The sequence below is a fragment of the Electrona antarctica genome, assembly GCF_951216825.1.
Source record: "Electrona antarctica genome assembly, chromosome: 1".
Classification (NCBI taxonomy): Eukaryota; Metazoa; Chordata; class Actinopteri; order Myctophiformes; family Myctophidae; genus Electrona; species Electrona antarctica.
Window position 1 is genome coordinate 1,617,850 of NC_136806.1, and position 14,267 is coordinate 1,632,116.

The following is a 14,267-nucleotide window of genomic DNA, read 5'->3' on the forward strand; positions in this document are numbered from 1 at the left end:
CCACTGGCCAAAGGCAATAGCAAAGGTGGATTCACATGTGTCAATATTCATTAGGTATGAGCATGTTTGACTAGTAACTAATGTGTGCCAGGGTTTTTTTCTTTTTTGATGAGAACATCAGCATAGATAGGGCAGCAGCAGAATTGTTTTAGCAACAAATCAACTTTGCAATAATTATATTTTATGCAAGGGCCTGTAATATAAAGGCAAACATTTTAAGCTGGTTGTTATTCCAGTGACCATTACATAATTTCTAAATAAAGTAAAGATAGGATACTCTTGTAAAAGAATGTGGTTGGCTCTTAAAAGAGCCTTTTGTGGGTATAAATATGGTGCAGACAGTTTACTTCTTTTTGGGAGCTGCCTTCTTTGCTGCCTTGGGTTTGGCAACCTTCTTGGCTGGAGCTTTCTTGGCTGCTGCGGGCTTCTTAGCCACTTTCTTGGGGCTCATGGTGGCCTTCTTCGGGCTTTTGGACGCTACTTTCTTGGCGGCAGGCTTCTTGGCTTTCTTGGGTGATTTCTTGGCGGCTGCGGGCTTCTTTGCTACCGCCTTCGTGGGCTTCTTAGCCGCTGCGGGTTTCTTGGCTGCAGCAGGCTTCTTTGCTTTGACTGCTTTCTTAGCAGCAGGTTTCTTTACCTTCACCGCTTCTGCCTTGTTCATCTTGAAAGAGCCGTTCAGGCCGGACGCACCGGTACCTTTAAGCTGGACCAGGGTGCCTTTAGCGACCAGGCTCTTGACAGCGATCTTAACGCGGGCCTTGTTCTTCTCCACATCGTAGCCTCCAGCAGCCAGAGCCTTCTTGACCGCAGCTAGGGACACACCGCTCCGCTCCTTGGAGGCGGACACGACGTTGACGACCAGCTCAGCGACGCTGGGGCCGGTCTTCTTGGGTCGGGGTGGTGCCTTCTTCTTGGCGGCCTTGGCTGGTGACGGAGCTGGTGCTAGCCTGCTCACTGGGACCGCGCTGCTCCAGGGAGCACCAGGGAGCCGGAGCACCAGGTCGCACCAGGTCCAGGTCGCTGGTGCTGGTGCGACTTCTGCCATTGTCTCGGATAGGTTGCTGTTCATTCTCTCAAGTAAACTCTCACAGAGTGATGCTGAACGCTCTGCAGGGGCTGGACTTAAACACCACATGAGAACCATTTAGAGTCAACACACACAGGCCCTCTTCTCTCTTGTGCCACTTGTAAAACTTGTAAAACAAGTTATAAAAACTACTGTGTATATTATTCAATGGGACAAAGAGCTGACCAGTTAACACACATGTGCCTTTCTGTCATGAATATATCTGAGATGAAAGCAGTGCACTCCTTTTTAGTAATAACCTCAAAACATCACCTGTCTAGAGTCAGATCAAAGTGTTGCCTTTGTCATTTTTCTTCTAACTATGTTCTAATAACAACAATACTCACAATCAATTTAGTAGACATTCCTGGTGACGCTACCATAAACTATGATTTTGTTATGTCATCCGTTTTGCTATAAATATAAGGTTTTCTGACCACAGTAAACACACTCCCGTTCAAGGAAAGCCTGATGGTGGAGTTGATCCCAATTTCCAATGACAAAATGCCAGCTGTTGGAAAACTTGGCTAATTTTGGACAAATAACTCACTGTGTGATCAGAAAACTAAGAGTGTTTAAATCTTCTATAAACTGTATGTATATTTGATTATGGAGACACTTCTCAGGTAGGCCTAGATACTTCATGATGTGCCATGCTGCAAAGCAAATGTACTCATTGTACTCTGTATAAAATGTATGCATTTAGCAGACACTCTTAATCCAGAGCAATTTATATTAAACTTACAAAAAGCATGGCAATACAGCACATACATAGAAAGTAGTAAATGCGTAAGCTAAGAACGTAACAGTGGAATATCTATATAATGACACTATACATACAGTATAAACTATACGTATACTATACTATGCTATACTATAAAGTGCTGTGGCTACATACAATACAATTCTAGTGTTGTCTACATAACATGCTAACATAAATCTCCCACTACTGTGCACATGTGAGTTAAGAGTCTAAAACACAGCTGAACTTAGACAACACATTTAACACACCATTAAAATAAATCTCCCCCAATACTAGAAACATGTTCAACGCTCAACCCCCACCTCCACTTTGAGAAGCAAACGCTGATAGACATGCAGATTATATTTACACCAAAACTCTCCTCTCTGCATTTGTACAGAAGAGTCTCATTCCAGGACTACCGGTATGAATATCTGCTGGTTTTGGTGTGAAGCATCATGATGAGTTCAACACAATGGAACAATGCCTCCCCTCCCACACAGGGTGGTTCTTTATGTGAGTGATTGAGGTGATTTAAATCACACATAAATCTAATTATTTTAGTTAGATGCATTATGATTACGGATTAACAAATTAAATCAGTAAACTCAGACCGAAAAACAACCATAGGCTATATATATATGAATAAAATGCAATAATAATTAGTTATTATGGATACCAGGTATGTTAAATATGGTATATATCCTCTGAATATAGACACAATACACACTATGACCATTTGTAATAAATTTGATTATCAGTTATGGGCTTATTGTGCATCTATTAAAAGGAACAATCTCTTCAAATAACACATTTGGTGGCTCTTAAAAGAGCCGTTTTGGGGTTGTGACAGGAACAGATAGTCTAAGCACGTTCTCCGCGGATACGCCGGGCCAGCTGGATGTCTTTGGGCATGATGGTCACCCTCTTGGCGTGGATGGCGCACAGGTTTGTGCAGACCGACCAGATAAGCCTCGGCCGACTCCTGGAGAGCCATGACGGCGGAGCTCTGGAAGCGCAGGTCCGTCTTGAAGTCCTGGGCGATCTCCCTCACCAGGCGCTGGAAGGGCAACTTGCGGATCAGCAGCTCGGTGGATTTCTGATAACGACGGATCTCCCTCAGAGCCACTGTACCGGGCGCCCCGGTCTATCTGGCGGCTGTCCTCGAGTATGAAATGAAATGAAATGATTACTATATTTACCCAGGGTATCTGGGCTAAGCTCAAGAACTTGTTTCCAGCCCGGCCCTGCTCATAGAACACATTTCATCGTAGTGGTTCAATGCCTTGTTCAAGGGCACTTCAGCGGTGGTAATTTTAACGTGTCGGGCCGCTGATTCGAACTGGCGACCTTCCGGTATCAAGACCGCTCAGCTATCCGTTCGGCCACCGCTGCCATAAGTATCTGACCGCTGAGATCCTGGAGTTGGCTGGAAACGCTGCCCGTGACAACAAGAAGAGTCGTATCATCCCCCGTCACCTCCAGCTGGCCGTCCGCAACGACGAGGAGCTCAACAAACTGCTGGGTGGAGTGACCATCGCTCAGGGCGGTGTGCTGCCCAACATCCAGGCGGTTCTGCTGCCCAAGAAGACCGAGAAAGCCGCCAAGAAATAAACCTGCTCCATTTCACTGAACAAACCCCCACAAAGGCTCTTTTGAGAGCCACACACTGTTTCTGTATTAAGAGTAATTTCCAATGTCCTTAACGCACATTTTATATAAATTACGCTATTTAACTTCCTAGTTACTTCCCCTAGTATTATATGGAAATAAGTAGTAGTGAAATGAGCCTATATTACACTAATGCGTTTTCTATTGTCACTCTAAACATTGTGAGGTTATGCAGGAATTACAATTAAATATATATTTTATGTTTGCAGCTGTTATGACACCCACATTCCCCCATGATAGACCTTTTAATTAAGTCTTCATCTACCGTGTGATCATGCAATGATACATTTGCTTTTATATAATGTATTTTTAACTTGTCGGTCATGTGTTCATTTTACATGATTGCCAGTGTTGTGAATCTAAAATGTACAAATATCATTGTGTTGCTATGAATTGGTTGATAGGGCAGATTTCATTAAAAAGTTACATGCCTAGTTTTAGCATTGTTCAGATTAGCGTCAGATGACTAACCTGGACTAGCCGACAGTCCAGTCCAGGATAAACATATCAAACTGGAATGTTGATTTGGCAGTTTAAATTCAGGACTGCAAATAGAGTATATACGGCTCCATGAATAATAGTTTGATACATGATTAGTGTGATACGGCAAAATGCCCATCTGTGAGATTTTACTTAAAAGGGAATGAACTCCGTAGAGAAAATATGGGCGGCTCTTAAAAGAGCCTTTGGGTTGTTGGTAGATCAAGTCAGCATCGTTAACCTCCGAATCCGTACAGAGTGCGTCCCTGTCTCTTCAGAGCATAGACAACATCCATGGCGGTCACGGTCTTTCTCTTGGCGTGCTCGGTGTAGGTGACGGCGTCACGGATCACGTTCTCCAGGAACACGTAGATCAGACCGGAGATACGCTTCACTCCGCCACGGCGAGCCAGACGGCGGATAGCGGGCTTGGTGATTCCCTGGATGTTATCACGAAGCACCTTGCCTCCTTTTCCAAGACCTTTTCCTCCCTTGCATTTTAAAGTATTTTATTGAATTTCCACAAGTTTTTCTCTTTGACGCATTTTCTCTTTGACGCAATTGGTTAGAGCTACTGTCTCAAACCCACTCTCTCAGTCCACGGCATTCATCGTCATTGTACCAAAGCGCATATTTCATACCGCGTCCCGATTGCCAAAGGCTGATTCGGTCTGGTTTATTAACCAGGCTAACGGGTTTCTTGGCTGCTGCAGGCTTCTTTGCTTTGACTGCTTTCTTAGCAGCAGGCTTCTTCACCTTCACCGCTTCGGTCTTGTTCATCTTGAAGGAGCCAGACGCGCCGGTGCCTTTGAGCTGGACCAGGGTGCCTTTAGTGACCAGGCTCTTGACGGCGGTCTTTACGCGGACCTTGTTCTTCTCCACATCGTAGCCGCCGGCAGCCAGAGCCTTCTTGACCGCAGCCAGAGACACACCGCTCCGCTCCTTGGAGGCGGACACGGCCTCGACGACCAGCTCAGCGACGCTGGGGCCGGTCTTCTTGGGTCGGGGAGCTGCCTTCTTCTTGGCGGCCTTGGCCGGAGCTGGTGCTGGAGCGACTTCTGCCATTATTCTCTCGGATAGTAGGTTGCTGTTCCTTCTCTAAAGTAAACTCTCACAGAATGATGCTGAACGCTCTGAAGGGGCTGGACTTAAACACCACATGAGAACCATGTAGAATCAACACACACATCAGCAGCTCTACTGTAGCTATCTTAATGTGACACTTTTGTGTTTTCTCCTCGATTAAAACATCATATAACTATCTACTGAGTATATTATTTAATGCAACAAAGAGCTGACCAGTTAACACACATGCTCCTTTTATACATTAATACATCTGATATGAAAACAGCACTCCAGTTTTTAAGTTATATGATAAAATCATCACCCTTCCACAGTCCAACAACAGCGTTCCTCTATCAGTTGTCTTATAAAACAATTTAAACTACGATAAATTAACAATGATACTCAAACTCGTCTTAGCAGACATGTATGGCGACGCAATAACATAAACTATACTTTTGTTTTGTCTTCCGTTTTTCTATAAACAGCAGGTTTTCTGACACAAGTAAACACACTCCAGTTGACAACAGCATGGTGGAGTTGATACCAACTTCCAATGACAGAGGTTGTAACACTCAAAAACGTATTGCTATCAAAATACAGAAAACGACATTTGTTTTCATCTTCAATCAACTGCAGGTACATTATGTATTTGGTTGTGGCACAAATAGGCTGCACTTTCACTGATACACTCCTTCCATGCATTACCACTAATATAACAATAATGTGATGATGTGAGCAGACAAATTTGACTTTGGAACATGATGTTGTAGATTGGCATGAATTATTTTACTTAAACTGGTGTGTACAGTAGACTATACTTTTGTATTAATACAAAAGTATTTCGTGTAGTGTCACATTCTGGAACACATGCAAATGTATTTTATGGACACTACTTCATATGTATTATTTTCAGAATTCAGAATTTTCAATATTTATTCAGCTAAGTTTCATGATCAATGGGGCCAATAATTAACTACTTATATGTAACCCGTTCTCAACAGTGATATCAAACATTATAGTAGTAATGGATGAATTCATGACAGAGGTGGCAGTGCTTATTTAGGTGAGGTGACTTTGAGACAAGCTTGGTTATGGTTATGGAGCCTCACACAGGACTCAAGTTAACATTGATTAATGCAGTGATGTGCTAGAATCAAACTGTTTTCATTCTCTGGGTCAGGATGTATTTTTTTCCCCTAGCAATGCTGATTAATAGCACAAACCACTTTTTCAAATTAGAGAATAGCAAGCAAATCTACAAGATCACAGTCACAGACAAACATGAGATGCCAGTGACAATGAATGATCAGTTCTGAGTGTTTGTGTTAACACAAATATTGAAGACGAGGACATAAGGTTGTGATTGGTCATAATGAGTTGATGTGAAATTAAGTATGATGATAAGAGCGCCCCTCACTTCACACAGGTGTGATTTTTGTTTGCATTGTATTCAGTATTCTACTGTAATGTCACAAATATGTTTCCTTTGCCTGGTGTTCTGTGTAAAGCACATTGGATTGCCTTGTTGAAATAAAATTGGCTTTTCCTTTCATAGTAACCCCATTGTGTTGGAACAAAATGAGTGTGATTATTACTCAAATCAAATTACTGCTAAACTAATAATAGCCTGTGAATGGATGTCTGAGATAATAGTAAGGAGCACACAGTTTTACTGACTTATTATAGCCTTCACACAATGCCACTCCAATAATATACAGTATTTGTATTGTGTTGTTTTATTGTGGTATTGATGATTGAACACTGATAATTTTACTGTGCACATGTGAGTTAGCCAAATTGAAAAGAAATGCACATTTAACACAACTTTGAACATTCTCCCCAAAATACTAGAAACATGCTCAACCCCCACCTCAATTTGGAAAAGCCAACACTGATAGAAATGTTCATTAGATTTATACTAAAACTCTCTAAACTTGCTATTTACATAAGTGTCTCATTCCAGGACTATGAATGAATAACTGCTGGTTTCGGTGTGAACAGTGAAGCATCATGTTGAGTTAAAGACAATGGAACAATGCCTCCCCTCCCCCACACTGTGGAGCTGAATTATTCACGCACGATTAACGGTCTCTACTCTACATAATAATAACTCAGATTTATATTGCACTTTTCTAAATACCCAAAGCGCTTTACATATATGTGCATGTGCATGATAAAGTTACAGCATTTTTTGCAAATGTATTGCACATTATGAAATTGAGTATGTACCAAGGAAGATACTGCAACAGATGGCATTTTGTTCGGCACACATTACCAATACAATAATTTCTAGTTAATATTAAAGGATAATCTCTTTAAATAACACATTTGGTGGCTCTTAAAAGAGCCGTTTTGGGGTTGTGACAGTGACAGATGAGTTTAAGCACGTTCTCCGCGGATACGACGGGCCAGCTGGATGTCTTTGGGCATGATGGTCACCCTCTTGGCGTGAATGGCACACAGGTTGGTGTCTTCAAACAGACCGACCAGATAAGCCTCGGACGACTCCTGGAGCGCCATGACGGCGGAGCTCTGGAAGCGCAGGTCGGTCTTGAAGTCCTGGGCGATCTCCCTCACCAGGCGCTGGAAGGGCAGCTTGCGGATCAGCAGCTCGGTGGATTTCTGGTAACGACGGATCTCCCTCAGAGCCACTGTACCGGGACGGTAACGGTGAGGCTTCTTCACGCCACCGGTCGCCGGCGCGCTCTTACGAGCTGCCTTGGTGGCGAGCTGCTTCCTGGGCGCTTTGCCGCCGGTGGACTTACGAGCTGTCTGCTTGGTTCTTGCCATGGTCTCTTCTAAAGAAGTTGAGAATAGAATAACTAAGCAGAGCAAACTGGTGCCTTTTATTAGCGCCTCGGAGACTCCGTCGTCCTCTGATTGGTCAGTGGCCAGGAACCTCCTTGTTTGGGGAGGTACCATGAATCACTGGCACCGATTGGAGGGGAACTCTTACACACGTCCTTCTGACTGGGACTGCTGTAATAGCTAATACTAGTATTTATTACATGGCTTGGTTGAATGCTTGATTCTGATTGGTCAATCGCTTAATTCAGCGGTGAGTTATCTCATGATAATGACCGCTCCGCTGTATAATGACCGCTGCCTAATCAAACCCTCTGAGCACCACCAGCTGCGCGGCTGCGCCCGCTTGATTTACTGCCGTTTCCAACATAACAGCCATGTAAACACACACACTACTGACACACAATGTAATTTACAGCTAAACATTGCTCTTAAAAATGTTTTTGAAAACATTTGAGCGAGAAATAGACGAAGCAGCTGGACCCGAAAATGGATTCTATTTGATCAACTCACTTCCTTGTTTTCCGACAGTGCTTCAGCCCTGCAGCTGGGCAGACGCAGCCAGCGCGAAGTTATGGAATACTTTTTTTGTTGTGTTTTGGATCAATGGATTAATTTATGTTAGTTAGCCATGTAATAAGCGGGATAATATCTGGCTAGGTGGTCATTGTCGGGATATAATTCACCTTCAGGGAGTGTAACCACCTCGGCTTCGCCTCGGTGGTTAAACTCCCTGTCGGTGAATTATCTCCCGACAATGACCACCTAGCCAGATATTATCCCTTACATAGTTTCCTTTCCACTACAAACCGAAAAAAAGAAAATACAATAGAACCCACCACTGCTCCATCTAAATCACGAAGACACTCACATTGGCTGTTTCAGATACTGTGGATAATTAAAGAAAATACATTTACAAATAAATTGCAATGTCTTGTCCCATACACACCACCCTATAATTTAAGGCACACTGACCATCCTTACTTTACAGTCCCCACAAGGATAAAAAGGGAAAGTGGGCGCCATGCCTTCACATGTAAAGCTCCATCTGACTGGAATGGCCTACCAAGTCCACTTAGATCAATGCATTTAAAGAACCAATCTTCATACACCTTCTAACACCGTGCTCATGTTTCTAATTCATGTACTCTTCTTGGCAGTTGTCTTTGTCTTTCTATAACAAGCATGTATATATGTTGATATGCATGTAACATCATATTTGTACCCTGCTTGTTTGATGCTGCCGTTTATTATCACATGTGCATGCTGGTACTGCATGTTTGTATTTATTGTGCAATGGGTATATTTTCTCCATTTGAACTTTGCTATTTAGGGTTGAAACAGTGGGGCGGGAGGAGCTATCTTTGGGAGAGCTTTTGTTTTGTTTTATCCTGTCTATGTATGGTTGTATTGTTTTGTCCTGCCTGTATGGTTGTACTGTTGTTTTGTACTATGTATCTATGTTGAGGACCCCCTCTAAAATGGGGCTCATCCTTTCAATAAAGGTATATAATTGCTCTATCTTGTATGACCTGGTGAAAATTACATTTTCTACAAGATAAATATAAGGGGACAGGACATCTCTTGTCTTAATACACAATTACCACTCATATTCCCAACATAATATGGTCAAACTTTGGACACAATGGTCCTCATTCACAACGGCGTTTACGGTCATAACGTTACGTAACGTGAGCGGAGCGTGAGCGGACAGGCATTTACGTGGATTCCCACATTACGTGGGAATTCATGAAGTTGAACGTGAACTTGACGGTGACGTTGTTTGGTCGGAAACTCCGCTATAAGCTGCGCCAGCTCAGAGGGTCGTGTACTGCTTGCGTAGATTTATTCAGAAGGCTTTAGTCTTCATGCTGACTCAATTAAAAGTCCCCAAACCTCAGATAAAATATGTAGGCATGTGTCAACATTGGTCAGCACATAAAAAAAATGATAGCTTATATAAAAGCCAAGTATCACTTGTATGCCTAAATGCAAGCATTCTAGAGGCAGGTTAGCCTAGAGTCCCATACAGAAACTGCCCCTGCAAGCCCGACACCTTTTTATTTATTTATTAGGATATTTCTAGCATGCGCAATTGCGCTGCTCACTTGACAGCTTTCTACTCGCAGTGCAACGCGTTGTGAGCTTGTAGATCGGCTCTCGCGGACTCGCGCTGCATGTTAAAAAACAAACTCACAATTATTATAAGAACATACACTTATCTGCATTCTGCACTGTACGAATCCAACGTTGTTTAGTGTAGTAATGCCTGCAGTAGGCCTATTGAAATTGTTTTGTTACGGAGCTCCTTTGAGTCACACTGTCGGTGTGTGTGTGTGGACAGTCCAATCTGGGTGAAATTCACATTGGAAAATGAATATAACGGCGAGCCTGGCCCGGACAGAACAGATTATTTCTATGGTTCACAGACATGCCGGTCTGACAGACAGACAGCAGTCACGAGGGCTAATTAGCCCTATACAAATATAGAAGTCCACATTATTGCATCAGCGCGTGCAATTCGGCCAGTCATAGTTTTAAGCCAGTGCACCTTAATTCATTATAATATGGGGAACTTATAGCTAGGCTGTAGGCTACTACATTGATCTCATCATGAGATCAATCAAGTTTGGTGCCAAATGTCCCGTGAATCATTTTAATATGACGACATCATGAAATGAACCTGCACTTAGATCTGACAAAGAGGAGGCTACCCGCCGTATATGGTTGAAAATTTAAATAGCTATAGGCCTATGTGCCTACGTGTCCATGATCAGAACAAATCCATTCTCCACATGCGGCATTCAGACAGATGACAGTGAGATGATATTAATCTATTCCCCGCATGAATCAATGCAGCTCTGATAAAAATATCGGATATATGTTTTACCTCTGCAAAGGTGTGAGTGAGCAATTGTTCAATAGAAAAGAAAAGGCTTTATAATATAATTGCCAAGTATACGCTAGCTTGCTGCCTTGGTCCCGAACTTAAATAAATAAATGGCCAAGCTGCATTTTATGCCGTAAGTCAGCTTGACATTGCTGCAGCGGTGCGGAGCAGCGTTCACCGTTTTGTAAGCTTGGGGAAATGATTTATATAGTTTAATGGTAGGCTATAGACAATATAAAGAATCACGCACAAATGTAATGGTATATGGATGTAAAAAAAGAGACTGCAGGTGGTGGTCGTCGCTCCGGCGCTTGACATGGTCAGATCATTTTCTTTTAATTTCCTAATATAGCCTAATTTCTTTCCAGCAATCATTTTTATTTTAATTTGTGAAGCCACTATACTGGAAAATATCATTATTTTGTTGCATTCCGTCAGGAGGACCTCTATTTCGTTTGAGCTGTAAGGCCTATAGTTCTTTTTTGTTTTTTTACTGCTGTCTGCTGAGTCATGCTTGACGCCTTTTATGGTGTGAAATGGGGCGTGGATCAATGCAAATGAAGTTATCCGCTGATTTTCCGATCATTTGGCACCCGCTCGCATTCACCTGCGTACCTCACAACATACACCTGCGTACCTGTGGTACACACCGCTCTTTGAATTGCACGGCAAAACAACGTTGCGTGATCGGACGGAATTTCCCGCATCTGTTTACGCTTCCGTTACGCTTCCTTTGTGAATGAGGACCATAGGTTTCACTTACACATAAGACACATGCAAGACACACTTGTGTCCTGTGTCTTCTGTGTGTTGTCCTCCTCAATTAATTTCCAATGGGAGTCACATGGGGCCTCATTCACAACGGCGTTTACGCTCATAACGTTACGTAACGTGAGCGGACCGTGAGCGGACTGGCATTTACGTGGATTCCCACATTACGTGGGAATTCATGAACTTGAACGTGAACTTTACGGTGACGTTGTTTGGTCGGAAACTCCGCTATAAGCTGCGCCAGCTCAGAGGGTCGTGTACTGCTTGCGTAGATTTATTCAGAAGGCTTTAGTCTTCATTCTGAATCAATTAAAAGTCCCCAAATCTCAGATAAAATATGTAGGCATGTGTCCAAAACATTGGTCAGCACATAAACAAATGATAGCTTATATAAAAGCCAAGTATCACTTGGATGCCTAAATGCATGCATTCTAGAGGCAGGTTAGCCTAGAGTCCCATACAGAAACTGCCCCTGCAAACCCGACACCTTTTTATTTATTTATTAGGATATTTCTAGCATGCGCGATTGCGCTGCACTTGACAGCTTTCTACTCGCAGTGCAACGCGTTGTGAGCTTGTAGATCGGCTCTCGCGGACTCGCGCTGCATGTTAAAAAACAAACTCACAATTATAATAAGAACATACACTTATCTGCATTCTGCACTGTACGAATTCATTGGAAAATGAATATAACGGTGCGGTGAGCCCGGCCCCGACACAACAGATTATTTATATGGTTCACATAGACAGACAGCAGTCACGAGGGCTAATTAGCCCTATAAAAAAATAGAAGTCCACATTATTGCATCAGCGCGTGCATGCAATTCGGCCAGTCATAGTTTTAAGCCAGTGCACCTTAATTAATTATAATATGGGGAACTTATAGCTAGGCTGTAGGCTATACTACATTGATGAGATCAATCAAGTTTGGTGCCAAATGTCCCGCGAAATTCGCGAATCATTTTAATATGACGACATCATCATAAATGAACCTGCACTTAGATCTGACAAAGAGGAGGCTACCCGCCGTATATGGTTGAAATTTTAAATAGCTATAGGCCTATGCCTACGTGTCCATGATCAGAACAAATCCATTCTCCACATGGCATTCAGACAGATGACAGTGAGATGATATTAATCTATTCCCCGCATGAATCAATGCAGCTCTGATAAAAATATCGGATATATGTTTTACCTCTGCAAAGGTGTGAGTGAGCAATTGTTCAATAGAAAAGAAAAGGCCTTATAATATAATTGCCAAGTATACGCTAGCTTGCTGCCTTGGTCCCGAACTTAAATAAATATGGCCAAGCTGCATTTTATGCCGTAAGTCAGCTTGACATTGCTGCAGCGGTGCGGAGCAGCGTTCACCGTTTTGTAAGCTTGGGAAAATGATTTATATAGTAAAATGGTAGGCTATAGACAATATAAAGAATCACGCACAAATGTAATGGTATATGGATGTAAAAAAAGAGACTGCAGGTGGTGGTCGTCGCTCCGGCGCTAGACATGGTCAGATCATTTTCTTTTAATTTCCTAATAATGCCTAATTTCTTTCCAGCAATCATTTTTATTTTAATTTGTGAAGCCACTATACTGGAAAATATCATTATTTTGTTGCATTCCGTCAGGAGGACCTCTATTTCGTTTGAGCTGTACGGCCTATAGAGCTCCGAAGTCTGACGTCACTTTCAGTAGAGGGCGTCAATCGCCAGGTTCATGTATTTGTTTATTTGCATTGAGATCCCCATCGGCGATTTTAGGTCGCTTCATATAAGAACTGTGTTTGAAAAATAAACCGATCATCCGGGCTTTACTGTCAGGGGGGTGGCTGTGTGTCGTTAATGATGTCCATTAATATTTGATACAGCCAGTGATGTATCTGGAAATCACAATTAACACTAATATAGCTTAAACAACTGTTTAGTGTAGTGAAAATGGAATTAATGTGGCCGCAGATGCCTAGAAACTACAAGGTGCATGGAAGCAATGTCGCTGCTAATATACGTCACGCCCAGCTGTCAACAGGCGCTGAGATTCCTCGTTGACGTAAACTCAGCTGGCAGTGACTCGACTGAGTCAACTGAATACATATATCAATAAAGACAAACTTAATAAACATGTCGGTTTCTGTTTTTGACATTATGTCATTTTTTAAAGAAGAAGAAAAAACCGTGAAGAGAGGGGAGAATCATTTCAAATCTGGCCATGTGGAGAAGTGCCTGTATGCAGACGGTCAGATAACTGGTATTGTCAAGGCCAGCATGCGCAATGTATTATATCACGTTTCGGTAAGTAGTTAAGTATAAATACATAAATATATAAATAAGATAGACATTCATTGATCCCCAGTGGCAAATTCACCTGCAAAAGCCACTTTCCTCAAATGCCCCACTGCCTTTGAGGGAAGATGCTTTTGTAGGTGAAATTATTCACAAATCATTAGTTGAAGGAAAATAATAATAAAATGTATCTAGGAACGACATAGGCTTACAGTTTATGAATATAAGTAGGCCTATGCATATCACCATATGAGAGCTGGTGTACACTTAAGCCCCATAGCCTATCTGTTGATATATCACTACTTTATTTATTAGCAACTGATAGGCCTACTGTACATATCATATAAGTGCAGATGGCTGACACATAAGGCTTAAGGATACAGATTATTTAATCTACCGGTATTGTATTCCACTCAATTCACTTCCATGTCTTTATTAATTTATGTATGTATTATTATCTTAGTCAATCATATTTCTTTCCTCTACCTGTAGGGC

General features: G+C 42.3%; 2 protein-coding genes and 1 pseudogene across 3 annotated transcripts; all 3 read right to left on the reverse strand.

Annotated features, from left to right (window-relative positions):
• Positions 1–343: 343 nt before the first annotated feature.
• LOC306931153 (histone H1-like) lies at positions 344–5,024 on the reverse strand (the record flags this gene model as incomplete). Its single annotated transcript, XM_079512361.1, has 2 exons — positions 344–652; positions 4,653–5,024. 2 exons carry the CDS (start codon positions 5,022–5,024, stop codon positions 344–346), a joined length of 681 nt encoding a protein of 226 aa, XP_079368487.1.
• On the reverse strand, positions 2,673–3,858 carry LOC306922515 (histone H3.2-like; annotated as a pseudogene). Its single transcript has 3 exons — positions 3,850–3,858; positions 3,288–3,386; positions 2,673–2,955 (listed from the first exon to the last, which is right to left on the reverse strand). The product of its transcript is annotated as a histone H3.2-like (transcript).
• A 2,260-nt stretch (positions 5,025–7,284) lies between the features above and the next one.
• LOC306931169 (histone H3.2) lies at positions 7,285–7,814 on the reverse strand (the record flags this gene model as incomplete). Its single annotated transcript, XM_079512391.1, has 1 exon — positions 7,285–7,814. The coding sequence occupies one exon, from the start codon at positions 7,812–7,814 to the stop codon at positions 7,404–7,406; it is 411 nt and encodes a 136-aa protein (XP_079368517.1). The 3' UTR covers positions 7,285–7,403.
• Between the last annotated feature and the right edge of the window lie 6,453 nt (positions 7,815–14,267).